Here is a 13081-nt window from a genome sequence, read left to right on the forward strand (position 1 = left end):
GTCGGTGCGGTCGTGTGTATGCTAGTCTCTAGCAACTCTTGTGAGTCCGACAGTTCATTGAACCTGCGACAGAAGTTGCTGAGCAACAGTTTCCACTATGTTGCAGACAGGATGTTGCCGCGTGTATACAATCGTTGCTTGTATACAACTATCGTTGCTGGAGACTTTCAACTGTTGCTTGTCTCCATGCAACTGCAGACATCCGTGCCTCATGTGTATGTAGCTATATAGATGCAACTTGGGAAGAGGAGGCCCATACACACGGGCTACAACTGTTGCTGGAAACACATGGCGCGCGCATGTTGCGGCAACAGGTCCTCCATGATTACGAGGCGCGCGCAAGCAACTGTTGCTAATCAGAGCTGTCTCCAGGCGATTGACTTGTTCAATCCCCGGCAACAGCTGTTGCAGCAACCGTCCCTAGTCTCAAGTCGGTGCAGTCGTGTGTATGCTAGTCTCTAGCAACTCTTGTGAGTCCGACAGTTCATTGAACCTGCGACAGAAGTTGCTGAGCAACAGTTTCCGCTATGTTGCAGACAGGTTGTTGCCACGTGTATACAATCGTTGCTTGTATACAACTGTCGTTGCTGGAGACTTTCAACGGTTGCTTGTCTCCATGCAACTGCAGACATCCGTGCCTCATGTGTATGTAATGTCCGAAACAGGGGTCTGCCGTTGCACTTGTCTCTTGTGTTTCTACCAATAAATGTAAGTGAGCTTTAATACTGTTGGTGTTGCCGACCTTTTTTGGATCTGTTACATCTTCCATTCATGGGAGTTGGGGCTGTGCTGCAGAAGAGAGCAGCAGTCACATGATCACTACTGAAAGCAAGGCCCCTGAACTTTTTCTTATGCTTGCAGTCTTTCCTGCTCAATTCCACAGTGACTAGCCCGGATGTGCCTGGATATTTAGATAAAGGTTAACATGACCTGGAGTAGAAAGTTACAATCTTGGCCTCAGATGACGCACAGATCTCTTACTACTGTTCTCTCTGTGCAGCAGATACAATGCACAGAGCATCTTCTCCACTTCCTGCCCCATCACATGAGATGAACATTTACAGCTGCTGTGATATTTCCTAAGAGCAGCTGTTTATCTCGTTTGTTTTAGAGAGCCTTCCTCTTCTGATAGACCCTTCGCTTTAAGCACATCTTGCAAGTGATGTTTATTCAATAGCATTTAATAAATGTCCGTGCTCAGTCTTCCGAGGATGACATTTAGTTCAGCATGCAGAAAGAATAAACTCCACTCAGACAATGCTTCAAAGTGCTCCTCTTCCAGGGTCAGGCTGATCACCTCTGCAGCTGCAGACACCGCACTTCAGTACAGGTGCTTTGTTCCTGGTAAAGATATTATCCAGTGAGGCTGATGGTACCTTAGAAGGTAGTGTCATGGCAACCAATCTGGTTTCTTCTGTTATATTACCCAGCTGATTGCATGTGTATCAAACACTCCTAATAGCTCATAATAATAGCTCATTTACACTACTGCACAGAAAGACTTGCAAATTGTGAGGACATTTTGTAAAGTGATCCAGAGCTCAGTTTAGAAGAAATGTTAGGTTTAAAAAAATAATGGTTACAAATATCAGTTATGTTCTCCCCAGCTGGAAGGTGGAAATACATGAACTATAGTGTGTGAGGTGACTGGGAAGTAGATAGAAATGTGGAAGTATTTGGGATGTCCTTGTTACATGGTATGTGGTTCCCTACTATAGGGAACCTGTAAGTAATGTAAACCTTTGAACATATTATTATGTGATTTTCTCTACTTAGATTGCCATATTATTTTTATTTACTTGAGATGGGAGCACATTAATTCTACATGCGGTTCTCTGCATACCATGTATTTGTATGTGGGAAAACGTGTGCATTTTTTTCACAGGAGCTTATATATTTGATGGGGAAAATGCAAACTGTTGCACTGCTGTCATTTTTATTTCTGCATGCAAAAAATACATTCAGGTGTGAACTAGCCCATTGATGAACATTGGTTCTCAGTTTTTGTATGCAGAAAATGCACAGAATACAGACAGGTGTGATCCCTGACATTGCCTTTTCTTTGTGTGTATGTATTGAGAGTTAGGTTTGAGTTGTAAATTACAACAGCCTCTTCATCCCTCAATAATTTGCACCACTTGCCGCTTAGCTGGTTCAGTGGTTTAATCCTCCAATGAGCCTGGTATAGCTGTTCTTCAGTGAGGCTAGGAGCAAACTAGGCAAAATAAAATTGCTAGCGTTGCGGAAAACACATGCATTTTTCCCCATAATTAGAGTCTTTGGGCCGCATAAAAACTGCAAGTATCTGTGTTTTACAATGTGTGTTTTTCAAAACTTACAAATTGATGCATATTTTTCAAAAACGCAGATGCAGATGCTGTGTTTTTACATGTTGTAGAAAGTAGAACACAGGCAAGGCACCAACTCCATGCAATTAGGGATTTATTAGATCAGCATGTAGGCATACAAGCATAGGGGGTACAAACACATCGGCCTTACAGCCATTTTGCAGGACTCCCGCTTCCTCAGAGACCAACAGGTGAAACGTGTCTTGTGCCGACCTTAACCTCTGCAAATATAGCATTTTTACTAATATGTGTTTTTAATTAAATACATACTAGATAGATACTGTATTTTACTCCATTGAAACAGGGAAACTATTAAAACGCGAACACAAAAAAAAGTATACAGAATCGCACCAAAAAATGTAGCAATTCAAAATTCAGATAACACATGGTTTTCTGCACTGCCTAGTGTGCTCCTAGCCTGAGATAAAACTACGGCCCGGAGTCTTTGTGAAGTGCTTGAGACCCTTGTCAACTACTGTAGTTGTAATTAGTTGTAGTTCTTTGTACAATACTCATTTGCAAATGAAAAATGACAAATGGATGCAGGACAAACATTTCAGGGGAACTAATAGTAATTCTCACTTACAATGAGGAAGGCAAATGCACAACAGACTTCCTGTGCCACGGTTTTAAAACCTTACTTATAAAACTTACAGACACAAAGTAAAGAAAAGATGGGGTCAACTATGATAGATAGATAGATAGATAGATAGATAGATAGATAGATAGATAGATAGATAGATAGATAGATAGATAGATAGATAGATAGATAGATAGATAGATAGATAGATAGATAGATTTTATTCACCGCATTTTTCGAAGTTTTTTTTTTTATGAGAAAGCTTGCTCCCAAATTACATCATATTCATTGTGACTTGATTTACTGATGGCAGCATCTTTACTGCTGGCTAGGTGAATCACTGTGAAATGTTTTTGCCCCCCTCTTTGAAGTGAATAAAAATTTCACATGACCTCCCAGAGTGCTCTGGGGCAGAAGGCTGCGTGACATCATAGCATAGACTATGCATAACTGGGAAGGGGGTAGGTTACATACAAATATACAGCAAGGTATAAGAAGCTTTTCTGTTTCTGAAACCAGGATAATTATGGTAATCCTGAGTAACACTGACAAATATGACTATATTTCACAAAAGATGCTTCTATTTTTTTTTCTCAAGCATCAGAAATTTATGACTGTCCTGAGAAAACCAGACCAGCTGGAATTATGCTATAGGTGTGAATAATCCTCTTCGGTTAAAACCTCTTTGTGAAATAGTCCTGGCTTGCGGCGGTTATTTTAATGTATATTTTTACATCACTGGCTGGCTTCCTCTCACAGGTAGGTTAAGATGTGTCATTCCTGAACTCGAAGCTCTGACAGAAGGCATAGCTTGAGAGCGACACCAGGACAATAGCTAAGGAACAGACTGTGATCTCCTCGCTCCCTGGGGGGAGTCATGCTGCAGGAATTCACTGATGAAACAAAATTTATAATAAAAGCCTTTGGAACGCTGACAAATAAGATCTCCTCTGTAGAGAGGGGAAGAGTGCTCACCGAGAACAAGCAAGAAAAATGAATAACTGCACTTCCATTAAGACTGAGCCGCTTTTAAGATATTGCGCTTTGTACATTTCATTCACCTCTGGGGGCTCTGCAGCCGGTATGGATTCTTAGTGAATTATGTATATTATACTGTATATTGCACTACATTTACAGAGAGGGTTTAAAATAACCCAGCCCTTGTGTGTGCATTAACAAACACATTGCTTCAGCAGTGCAGGCAGGTCATAGGAGGCAAGCCTCTGACACATTCTAGAAGCTTCAAATGGCTGTGAACAAAGTACAAGCGCTTCCCCAATGGATGCCACCAAAGAAAAGCTGCAGCCAAGATGCTCTATTCTACACAATAGATCAGACGACTATATCCTAAAAACTCAGTGCAAGCAGGGTAGCAGACAAACGTCACTGTAGTTTATATAACCAGCTTTAGCAAGCAGAATCCTGCAGCCCCAGTGCTCACAAAGACAAGGTGACCATCACCAGGGATAAAAGCACTGATGAGTATGCAGGTAAGTACTCCACAAACATTTATTGTAACACAAATACAAGTAGAAACAAACGCTCACATTGTGGGTCCTGCACAACAGGGACCCATTCAATTAATAAAAGCCTTAAAGCACTAAAAGTGCTAATCATACAAATGGAAAAAACCTTTAGATGCCCACTCTCTAGTCAGTTCCAACTGGTTTCAGCTTTTGCCATCCTCAGGGGGACAGTGAAGTTTGTCTGCTACCCGGCTTGCGCTGCGTTTTTAACTACTTCCCGACCGCCGTATAGACAAATGGCGGCCGGGAAGTAGACGCCGCAAGGACCGCCGTATTGACAAAATGCGGCGGTCCTTGTTTGGGCATGGGCGGAGCGATCGCGTCATCCGTGACGCGATCCTCCGCCTGTCGCCGCTCACTCGCCGCAACATCCCGCCGGCCATACGGAAGCGCCGGCGAGATGTTAACCCGACGATCGCCTCATACAAAGTGTATAATACACTTTGTAATGTTTACAAAGTGTATTATACAGGCTGCCTCCTGCCCTGGTGGTCCCAGTGTCCGAGGGACCACCAGGGCAGGCTGCAGCCACCCTAGTCTGCACCAAGCACACTGATTTTCTCCCCCCCCCCCCCCCCCGCCCCAGATCGCCCACAGCACTCATCAGACCCCCCCCTGCCCACCCCCCAGACCCCTGTTTGCACCCAATCACCCCCCTAATCACCCATCAATCACTCCCTGTCACTATCTGTCAACGCTATTTTTTTTATACCCCCCCCCCTGCCCCCTGCTCCCTCCTGATCACCCCCCCACCCCTCAGATTCTCCCCAGACCCCCCCCCCATGTACTGTATGCATCTATCCCCCCTGATCACCTGTCAATCACCCATCAATCACCCCCTGTCACTGCCACCCATCAATCAGCCCCTAACCTGCCCCTTGCGGGCAATCTGATCACCCCCCCACACCAATAGATCGCCCGCAGATCCGACATCAGATCACCTCCCAAATCCATTGTTTACATCTATTCTCTCCTCTAAACACCCACTAATTACCCATCAATCATCCATCAATCACCCCCTATCACCACCTGTCACTTTTACCTATCAGATCAGACCCTAATCTGCCCCTTGCGGGCACCCAATCACCCGCCCACACGCTCAGATTGCCCTCAGACCCCCCCTTATCAATTCACCAGTGCATTCATTACATCTGTTCTTCCCTGTAATAACCCACTGATCACCTGTCAATCACCTGCCAATCACCTATCACCCATCAATCACCCCCTGTCACCCCCTGTCACTGCCACCCATCAATCAGCCCCTAACCTGCCCCTTGCGGGCAATCTGATCACCCACCCACACCATTAGATCGCCCGCAAACCCGCCGTCAGATTACCTCCCAAATGTATTGTTTACATCTGTTATCTTCTCTAAACACCCACTAATTACCCATCAATCACCCTCTATCACTGTTACCTATCAGATCAGACCCTAATCTGCCCCTTGCGGGCACCCAATCACCCGCCTACACGCTCAGATTACCCTCAGACCCCCCCTTATCAATTCGCCAGGGCATTATTTACATCTATCCTTCCCTGTAACAACCCACTGATCACCTGTCAATCACCTGCCAATCACCTATCACCCATCAATCACCCCCTGTCACCCCCTGTCACTGCCACCCAACAATCAGCCCCTAACCTGCCCCTTGCGGGCAATCTGATTACCCACCCACACCAATAGATCACCTGCAGATCCGACATCAGATCACCACCCAAGCGCAGCGTTTACATCTATTCTCTCCTCTAAACACCCACTAATTACCCATCAATCACCCATCAATTACCCCCTATCACCACCTGTCACTGTTACCCATCAGATCAGACCCTAATCTGCCCCTTGCGGGCACCCAATCACCCGCCTACACGCTCAGATTGCCCTCAGACCCCCCCCTTATCAATTCGCCAGTGCAATATTTACATCTGTTCTCCCCTGTAATAACCCACTGCCACCCATCAATCACCCCCTGTCACTGCCACCCATCAATCACCCCCTGTCACTGCCACCCATCAATCACCCGCTGTCACTGCCACCCATCAATCAGCCCCTAACCTGCCCCTTGCGGGCAATCTGATCACCCACCCACACCAATAGATCGGCCGCAGATCCGACGTCCGATCACCTCCCAAGTGCAGTGTTTACATCTGTTCTCTACCCTAAACACCCACTAATTACCCATCAATCACCCCCTGTCACTGCTACCTATCAGATTAGACCCCTATCTGCCCCTAGGGCACTCAATCACCCGCCCACACCCTCAGAATGCCCTCAGACCCCAGCCCTGATCACCTCGCCAGTGCATTGCTTGCATCTATTCCCCCCTCTAATCACACCTTGAGACACCCATCAATCACCTCCTGTCACCCCCTAGCACACCTACCCATCAGATCAGGCCCTAATTTGCCCCGTGTGGGCTCCTGATCCCTCAGATCCCCCTCAGACCCCCTTCCGATCACCTCCCCAGTGCATTAATTGCATCTATTTTCCCCTCTAACCACCCCCTGAGACACCCATCAATCACCTCCTGTCACCCCCCTAGCACTCCTATCCACCAGATCAGGCCCAATACAACCTGTCATCTAAAAGGCCACCCTGCTTATGACCGGTTCCACAAAATTCGCCCCCTCATAGACCACCTGTCATCAAAATTTGCAGATGCTTATACCCCTGAACAGTCATTTTGAGACATTTGGTTTCCAGACTACTCACGGTTTTGGGCCCGTAAAATGCCAGGGCGGTATAGGAACCCCACAAGTGTCCCCATTTTAGAAAAAAAGACACCCCAAGGTATTCTGTTAGGTGTATGACGAGTTCATAGAAGATTTTATTTTTTGTCAAAAGTTAGCGGAAATTGATTTTTATTGGTTTTTTTCCACAAAGTGTCACTTTCCGCTAACTTTTGACAAAAAATAAAATCTACTATGAACTCGTCATACACCTAACAGAATACCTTGGGGTGTCTTCTTTCTAAAATGAGGTCACTTGTGGGGTTCCTATACTGCCCTGGCATTTTAGGGGCCCTAAACCGCGAGGAGTAGTCTAGAAAACAAATGCCTCAAAATGACCTGTGAATAGGACGTTGGGCCCCTTAGCGCACCTAGGCTGCAAAAAAGTGTCACACATGTGGTATCGCCGTACTCAGGAGAAGTAGTATAATGTGTTTTGGGGTGTATTTTTACACATACCCATGCTGAGTGGGAGAAATCTCTCTGTAAATGGACAATTGTGTGTAAAAAAAATTAACAAATTGTCATTTACAGAGATATTTCTCCCACCCAGCATGGGTATGTGTAAAAATACACCCCAAAACACATTATACTACTTCTCCTGAGTACGGCAATACCACATGTGTGGCACTTTTTTGCAGCCTAACTGCGCTAAGGGGTCCAAAGTCCAATGAGCACCTTTAGGCTTTACAGGGGTGCTTACAATTTAGCACCCCCCAAAATGTCAGGACAGTAAACACACCCCACAAATGACCCCATTTTGGAAAGTAGACCCTTCAAGGTATTCAGAGAGGGGCATGGTGAGTCCGTGGCAGATTTCATTTTTTTTTGTCGCAAGTTAGAAGAAATGGAAACTTTTTTTTTTTTTTTGGTCACAAAGTGTCATTTTCCGCTTACTTGTGACAAAAAATAATATCTTCTATGAACTCACTATGCCTCTCAGTGAATACTTTGGGATGTCTTCTTTCCAAAATGGGTTCATTTGGGGGGTATTTATACTATCCTGGAATTCTAGCCCCTCATGAAACATGACAGGGGGTCAGAAAAGTCATAGATGCTTGAAAATGGGAAAATTCACTTTTTGCACCATAGTTTGTAAACGCTATAACTTTTACCCAAACCAATAAATATACACTGAATGGGTTTTTTTTTATCCAAAACATGTTTGTCCACATTTTTCGCGCTGCATGTATACAGAAATTTTACTTTATTTGAAAAATGTCAGCACAGAAAGTTAAAAAAATCATTTTTTTGCCAAAATTCATGTCTTTTTTTGATGAATATAATAAAAAGTAAAAATCGCAGGAGCAATCAAATAGCACCAAAAGAAAGCTTTATTAGTGAGAAGAAAAGGAGCCAAAATTCATTTAGGTGGTAGGTTGTATGAGCGAGCAATAAACCGTGAAAGCTGCAGTGGTCTGAATGGAAAAAAAGTGGCCGGTCCTTAAGGGGTAGAAAGCCCTAGGTCCTCAAGTGGTTAAGATACATTCTAGAAGCTACAATAACTTACTCTGTTTTGCCAGATCTACAAAGAGTGCATGTCCAGTACGGCATTATACAGAGTTGTCTTTTCATGTAGCTATGTCAATTGACTACAACAGTCTAATTATACTGGACACCGTATGTTTTATACTTTTGTATGTATCACTGCACAAAATGTCACAGCATGCCACAGACTGAGAGGAGCATAAATTAACTGTAAACCTGAAAATGTCCACGGACTGCATACCCATTGTACCCCTACCGGACCCTCTTCCATGTCCCTAATTTCCCCTTGCTTTGGCAGTGCCTGTATATGAATCTTGATCATGCCAATAAAGCTATTTTTTTTATTTGATTTGATGGTCCGGGTTTATTACCTGTAAATATGGCAGTAGCATGAATAATGTGCTGACTTTGTCTTTTTGTGTCAGGAGGAAATGGCTGAGCTCAAGGCACAGCTGTACCTGCTGGAGAAGGAGAAGAAAGCTCTAGAATTGAAATTGAGCACACGAGATGCCCAGGAACAGGCCTACCTGGTACACATCGAGCATCTGAAGTCTGAAGTGGAAGAGCAGAAAGAACAGAGGATGCGGTCACTGAGCTCAACCGGCAGCAGCAGCAAGGACAAGATGGGGAAGGTGAGGCCTGGGCTCCAATACCTTGCCTGCATTTACTTCACCTGAGCTTTCTCTCTACACTGTCTCATCTTTACCCAATGTTCTGGGGTGCCCTGCTAAGTTATGGCTGACCAGAACCCTGTCTATAATATTTCCAAGCTGTGTGTGTGTCCTTCTGCCTCGCTGTGATGGTGCACACTGCATCCAAAGAGCCCAAACTCCTGCCACACGCAGCATACCTTGCACCATCGGCTAGCTATAAAATCACTAAGAAATAAACCACCTTCAGACAAAGTACAAATGTATTCATAAATTAATAACTGTGTTTATAAAATGCTCTCTCAGAGAAACTAAACCAAGGTTTGTGGTAACCATATTAACTACTGGCCATTCAGCATATTATGCAAAGAAACATTTGGCTTTGAAATCATTATCCTGGAATAGCAGGGATGGATGCTTTACTGCCCAACAGTGCAGCATTTTCCAGTACTTCTACATGCGGGATGCAAGTTGTGCACAACGGGGTGGACAGACACAGACCCAAACAGCTGACAGCTTGGAAATTATCATAGGTTGGTAAAGAAAGCCGTATTCTGTCCTTGGAAGTTCTTTAATAAATGAAAAAATATATTGGTGTTACTGGTATTCTGTTGTGTGAAGTGCTTGTGGAATACAATATTGCCATGCATTAATTTACGTATTTGTTTCCTAGGAATCCATAGAAGGCTCTGCCTTATCTTTATCTGAGCTGAGAACGTACAGTGACAGTGAACTTACTACAGAACTCACAAGTGCACTGAAAAGGTGAGAGCAGCCAGAGCTGCCTGTCCTCAAATATGTAGAAATAAAAATTGAAGGTCTTGCTTATGGCTTCCTATGGACTAACTCGCAACCAGCCTGAAGAGAGCAGCTGACCATGGGTTCCACACTGACGTGACGCATGCACTGCCCACTGTTTACTATATCCAGAGTCTACGTCAAGTAGGGGCCAAAAACATGTTTACTATAACTAAATCAGAGTCTACTATATCAGGCTTTGCTCCCATAGACTTATAATGGAGATTGGCCAGGACCTGGAGAGGTAGTTTACTATATCCAAATGTTTATTATAACGAGATTATACTGTATTCAGACAATGACATCTGACTGCTAACTGGGATAATTCTAATTTCAGTCTTAAAGATCAGCTCACAGTCACCACATTTACTGTGTCTAAAATGTATGCCCTGCACTCTGTTGCATAAAATATTTAGCTTTGCAAAATAAATGTTTGTTTCGAAGCTGAAACACTTTACTTAATTTCTCCTGGTGTGTGGTCATGTGATTTGCCTACAGGAAAATGATACTCAGATGTATGCTTGGATAAAAATGTAGTGTCAAGTGATTGTGAGCTTCTCTCAAAACTTACATCTCAGTCGGCAGCTTCCTGTAGGCATAATCATGTGACCACAGTCCAGAGAAAATGAACATAAGATGCTTTGGTTTAACCTCTTCAGAAGCACAGGCTTTACCCCCCCCCCCCCCCTAAACACCAGGCTGTTTTGTGTGAGATAGGCCACTGCAGCTTTAAGGCCAAGCTGCAGGGTCGCACGACACAGCACACAAGTGATCCACCCCACCAACAGAGCTCTCTGTTGGTGGGGTCTGATCACCCCCAGGTTTGTTTGTTTTTTTAAATAAATATTTACTGTCTCCTTTTTTATGAATTTTTGGGGGTTTTTTATATGCAAATTACCCTCCCTCCCCCTGTCTGCCTATCACAGCGGATCGCTTTTGAGTCCCTCAGGGGGACGGCCGTGTCACACGGCTGTCCCCTGTACAGCGCTGCTGCTGATCTGCTGCTGCGCTGTACATGTAAATAGACGGCGGGTACGCTGTCTAACAGTCTCCCGAGCGGCAATCACCGGTCGGAGATTCAAGGCTCCGCTCCGCCCACCAAGCAGGAGATGCGCGCGCATCCTGTCGGGTTGAATGTTCTAATCATTGTGAATCGACATTTATTGAGGTATTGACCGCACAAGTTTGTAATTTTTCATTTCAGTGCAAGAACAGTATTTTAGTGAATTGGTGTTTGGAAAAATTAGCTGTTTTCTGCATTACCGAATACGCTTATGCTTAGGGAGTCAAAGCCTTAGAGGGACTCATGATATACAGTTCCTCCCATAAAAACATACTAGAGTCCCAGCCATAGTCTAGGGTCAGTTTGACGGCCATCCCAGTAAACCTGCCAGTAATGGGGACTGTAGGATGTGAGTGGTAGCCTGCACAAACACAATGAGAATATGCACATGCAGATAGTATCCGGGGAATTAGATCTGGGTGGTTTTAGTTATTTAAAAGAAGTATACAGTAATGTTTGAAAAGGGGTAAAAAGCATTTATACACAAAGTGTGTGCGTGCGTGCGTGCGTGTGTGTGTGTGTGTGTGTGCGTGCGTGCGTGCGTGCGTGCGTGTGCGTGCGTGCGTGCGTGTGTGTGACAACATGGTGAAAATGATAGCCAACTCTCCACCATGGTGTCAGGATTGAGGAAACATACCCAGACCATTGTTGTACTGACATGTATACCTCAATATACTGTAGGCATACATCTATGAGTGTGACTTGCAGACCTGTATACGAGTATAACACACGTTCATGAGGAGGTACTAGGTGACCAGACACCTACACACAACGCACATATACACCATACAATCACCACACACATACACAAAAGTGTATCAGCAGGCGTACCGAAATTGCTGCTAGTGGGACGTGGCTCTAAGTCATGCAGCTGTGAACCTATTTTGATAGCCACTTTCACTGGCATCTTCATTTTCTTGGCTTGTACAGCAGCTTATTGGCAAACGAACACAATTCTGTTTTTGAAGACACTTTTTTTTTTTTTACATTTCAGTACAAAGTATATCTTTATTTTGCACAAGGTGCATGCAACTCTGTTGCAGGATTAGAAGGGTGGCTGGCCATTGTGATCCTACCCCTGTAATCCCTCCCTGAAGTATGCAGTATTCTATTGTTATTCCTGGCCTCCTCAGTCTGCACAGCACATATAGGGTGTCTGTCATTAGATGCTTGTGCTTAGGAGGGGAGCTGGAGAAGCGATTTGCTGCTGGAGACAGCTGAGTAATTGGATATCAAATCAAATCAAATCAAAGATAGCTTTATTGGCATGACCAAGATTCATTACAGGTATTGCCAAAGCAAGGGGAAATAGGGGACATGGGAGGGGGTGGGGTAGGGGGACAATGGCTAAGCAGTCAGTGGACATTTTTAGGTTTACAGTTCTGTTATGCTCCTCTCAGTCTGTGGCATGCTGTGACATAGTGTGCAGCGATTGTCACTGTGGATTCCTCTTCTCCTAGTAGGATATATGTTTTTCTCTCATCTTCTAGTGTGAGAAAGTCTGGGAATAGTTCCGACAATTTCTTAAAGTAAGTGTCCCTGGTTGCAGTATATTTGGGGCAGTGCAGCAGGAAGTGGCTTTCATCCTCAAGGGTCTTCTGCTCACAGTGTTGGCATAGTCTCTCTTCCCTGGGTTTGTACGTCTGTCTGTGTCTCCCAGACTCTATTTCGAGGTTGTGAGCACTCAATCTGTATACACTCAGGATTTTCCTCTCTTGAGAGTTTTGGAGCTTTTCCAGGTATGGGGCCATTTTATATTCTCTTTGTAGAGACTGGTATATGGCTAGCTTTTGTGACTGTTTTATTTCACTCCTCCATTTTTCCACATAGTTTTCTTTGCTCTTAGCTGTGGTGTGTTTTATCTGGACTTTTGTTATGACCTGTGGGCCGGGGGTTGGAGG

At 44.5% G+C, this 13081-nt stretch overlaps 1 protein-coding gene across 4 annotated transcripts in view; it reads left to right on the forward strand.

Annotated features, from left to right (window-relative positions):
• The window catches only part of MCC (MCC regulator of WNT signaling pathway), a 476123-nt gene that overhangs the window by 440660 nt on the left and 22382 nt on the right, over window positions 1-13081 (forward strand). For all 4 annotated transcript variants that reach the window (XM_068247285.1, XM_068247291.1, XM_068247296.1 and 1 more), the window contains 2 exons: window positions 9095-9301; window positions 9993-10084. In XM_068247285.1, the coding sequence (XP_068103386.1) occupies window positions 9095-9301; window positions 9993-10084 (299 nt within the window). The remainder of the gene's footprint in view (window positions 1-9094; window positions 9302-9992; window positions 10085-13081) is intronic.

The sequence above is a fragment of the Hyperolius riggenbachi genome, chromosome 1 (genome assembly GCF_040937935.1).
Source record: "Hyperolius riggenbachi isolate aHypRig1 chromosome 1, aHypRig1.pri, whole genome shotgun sequence".
Classification (NCBI taxonomy): domain Eukaryota; kingdom Metazoa; phylum Chordata; class Amphibia; order Anura; family Hyperoliidae; genus Hyperolius; species Hyperolius riggenbachi.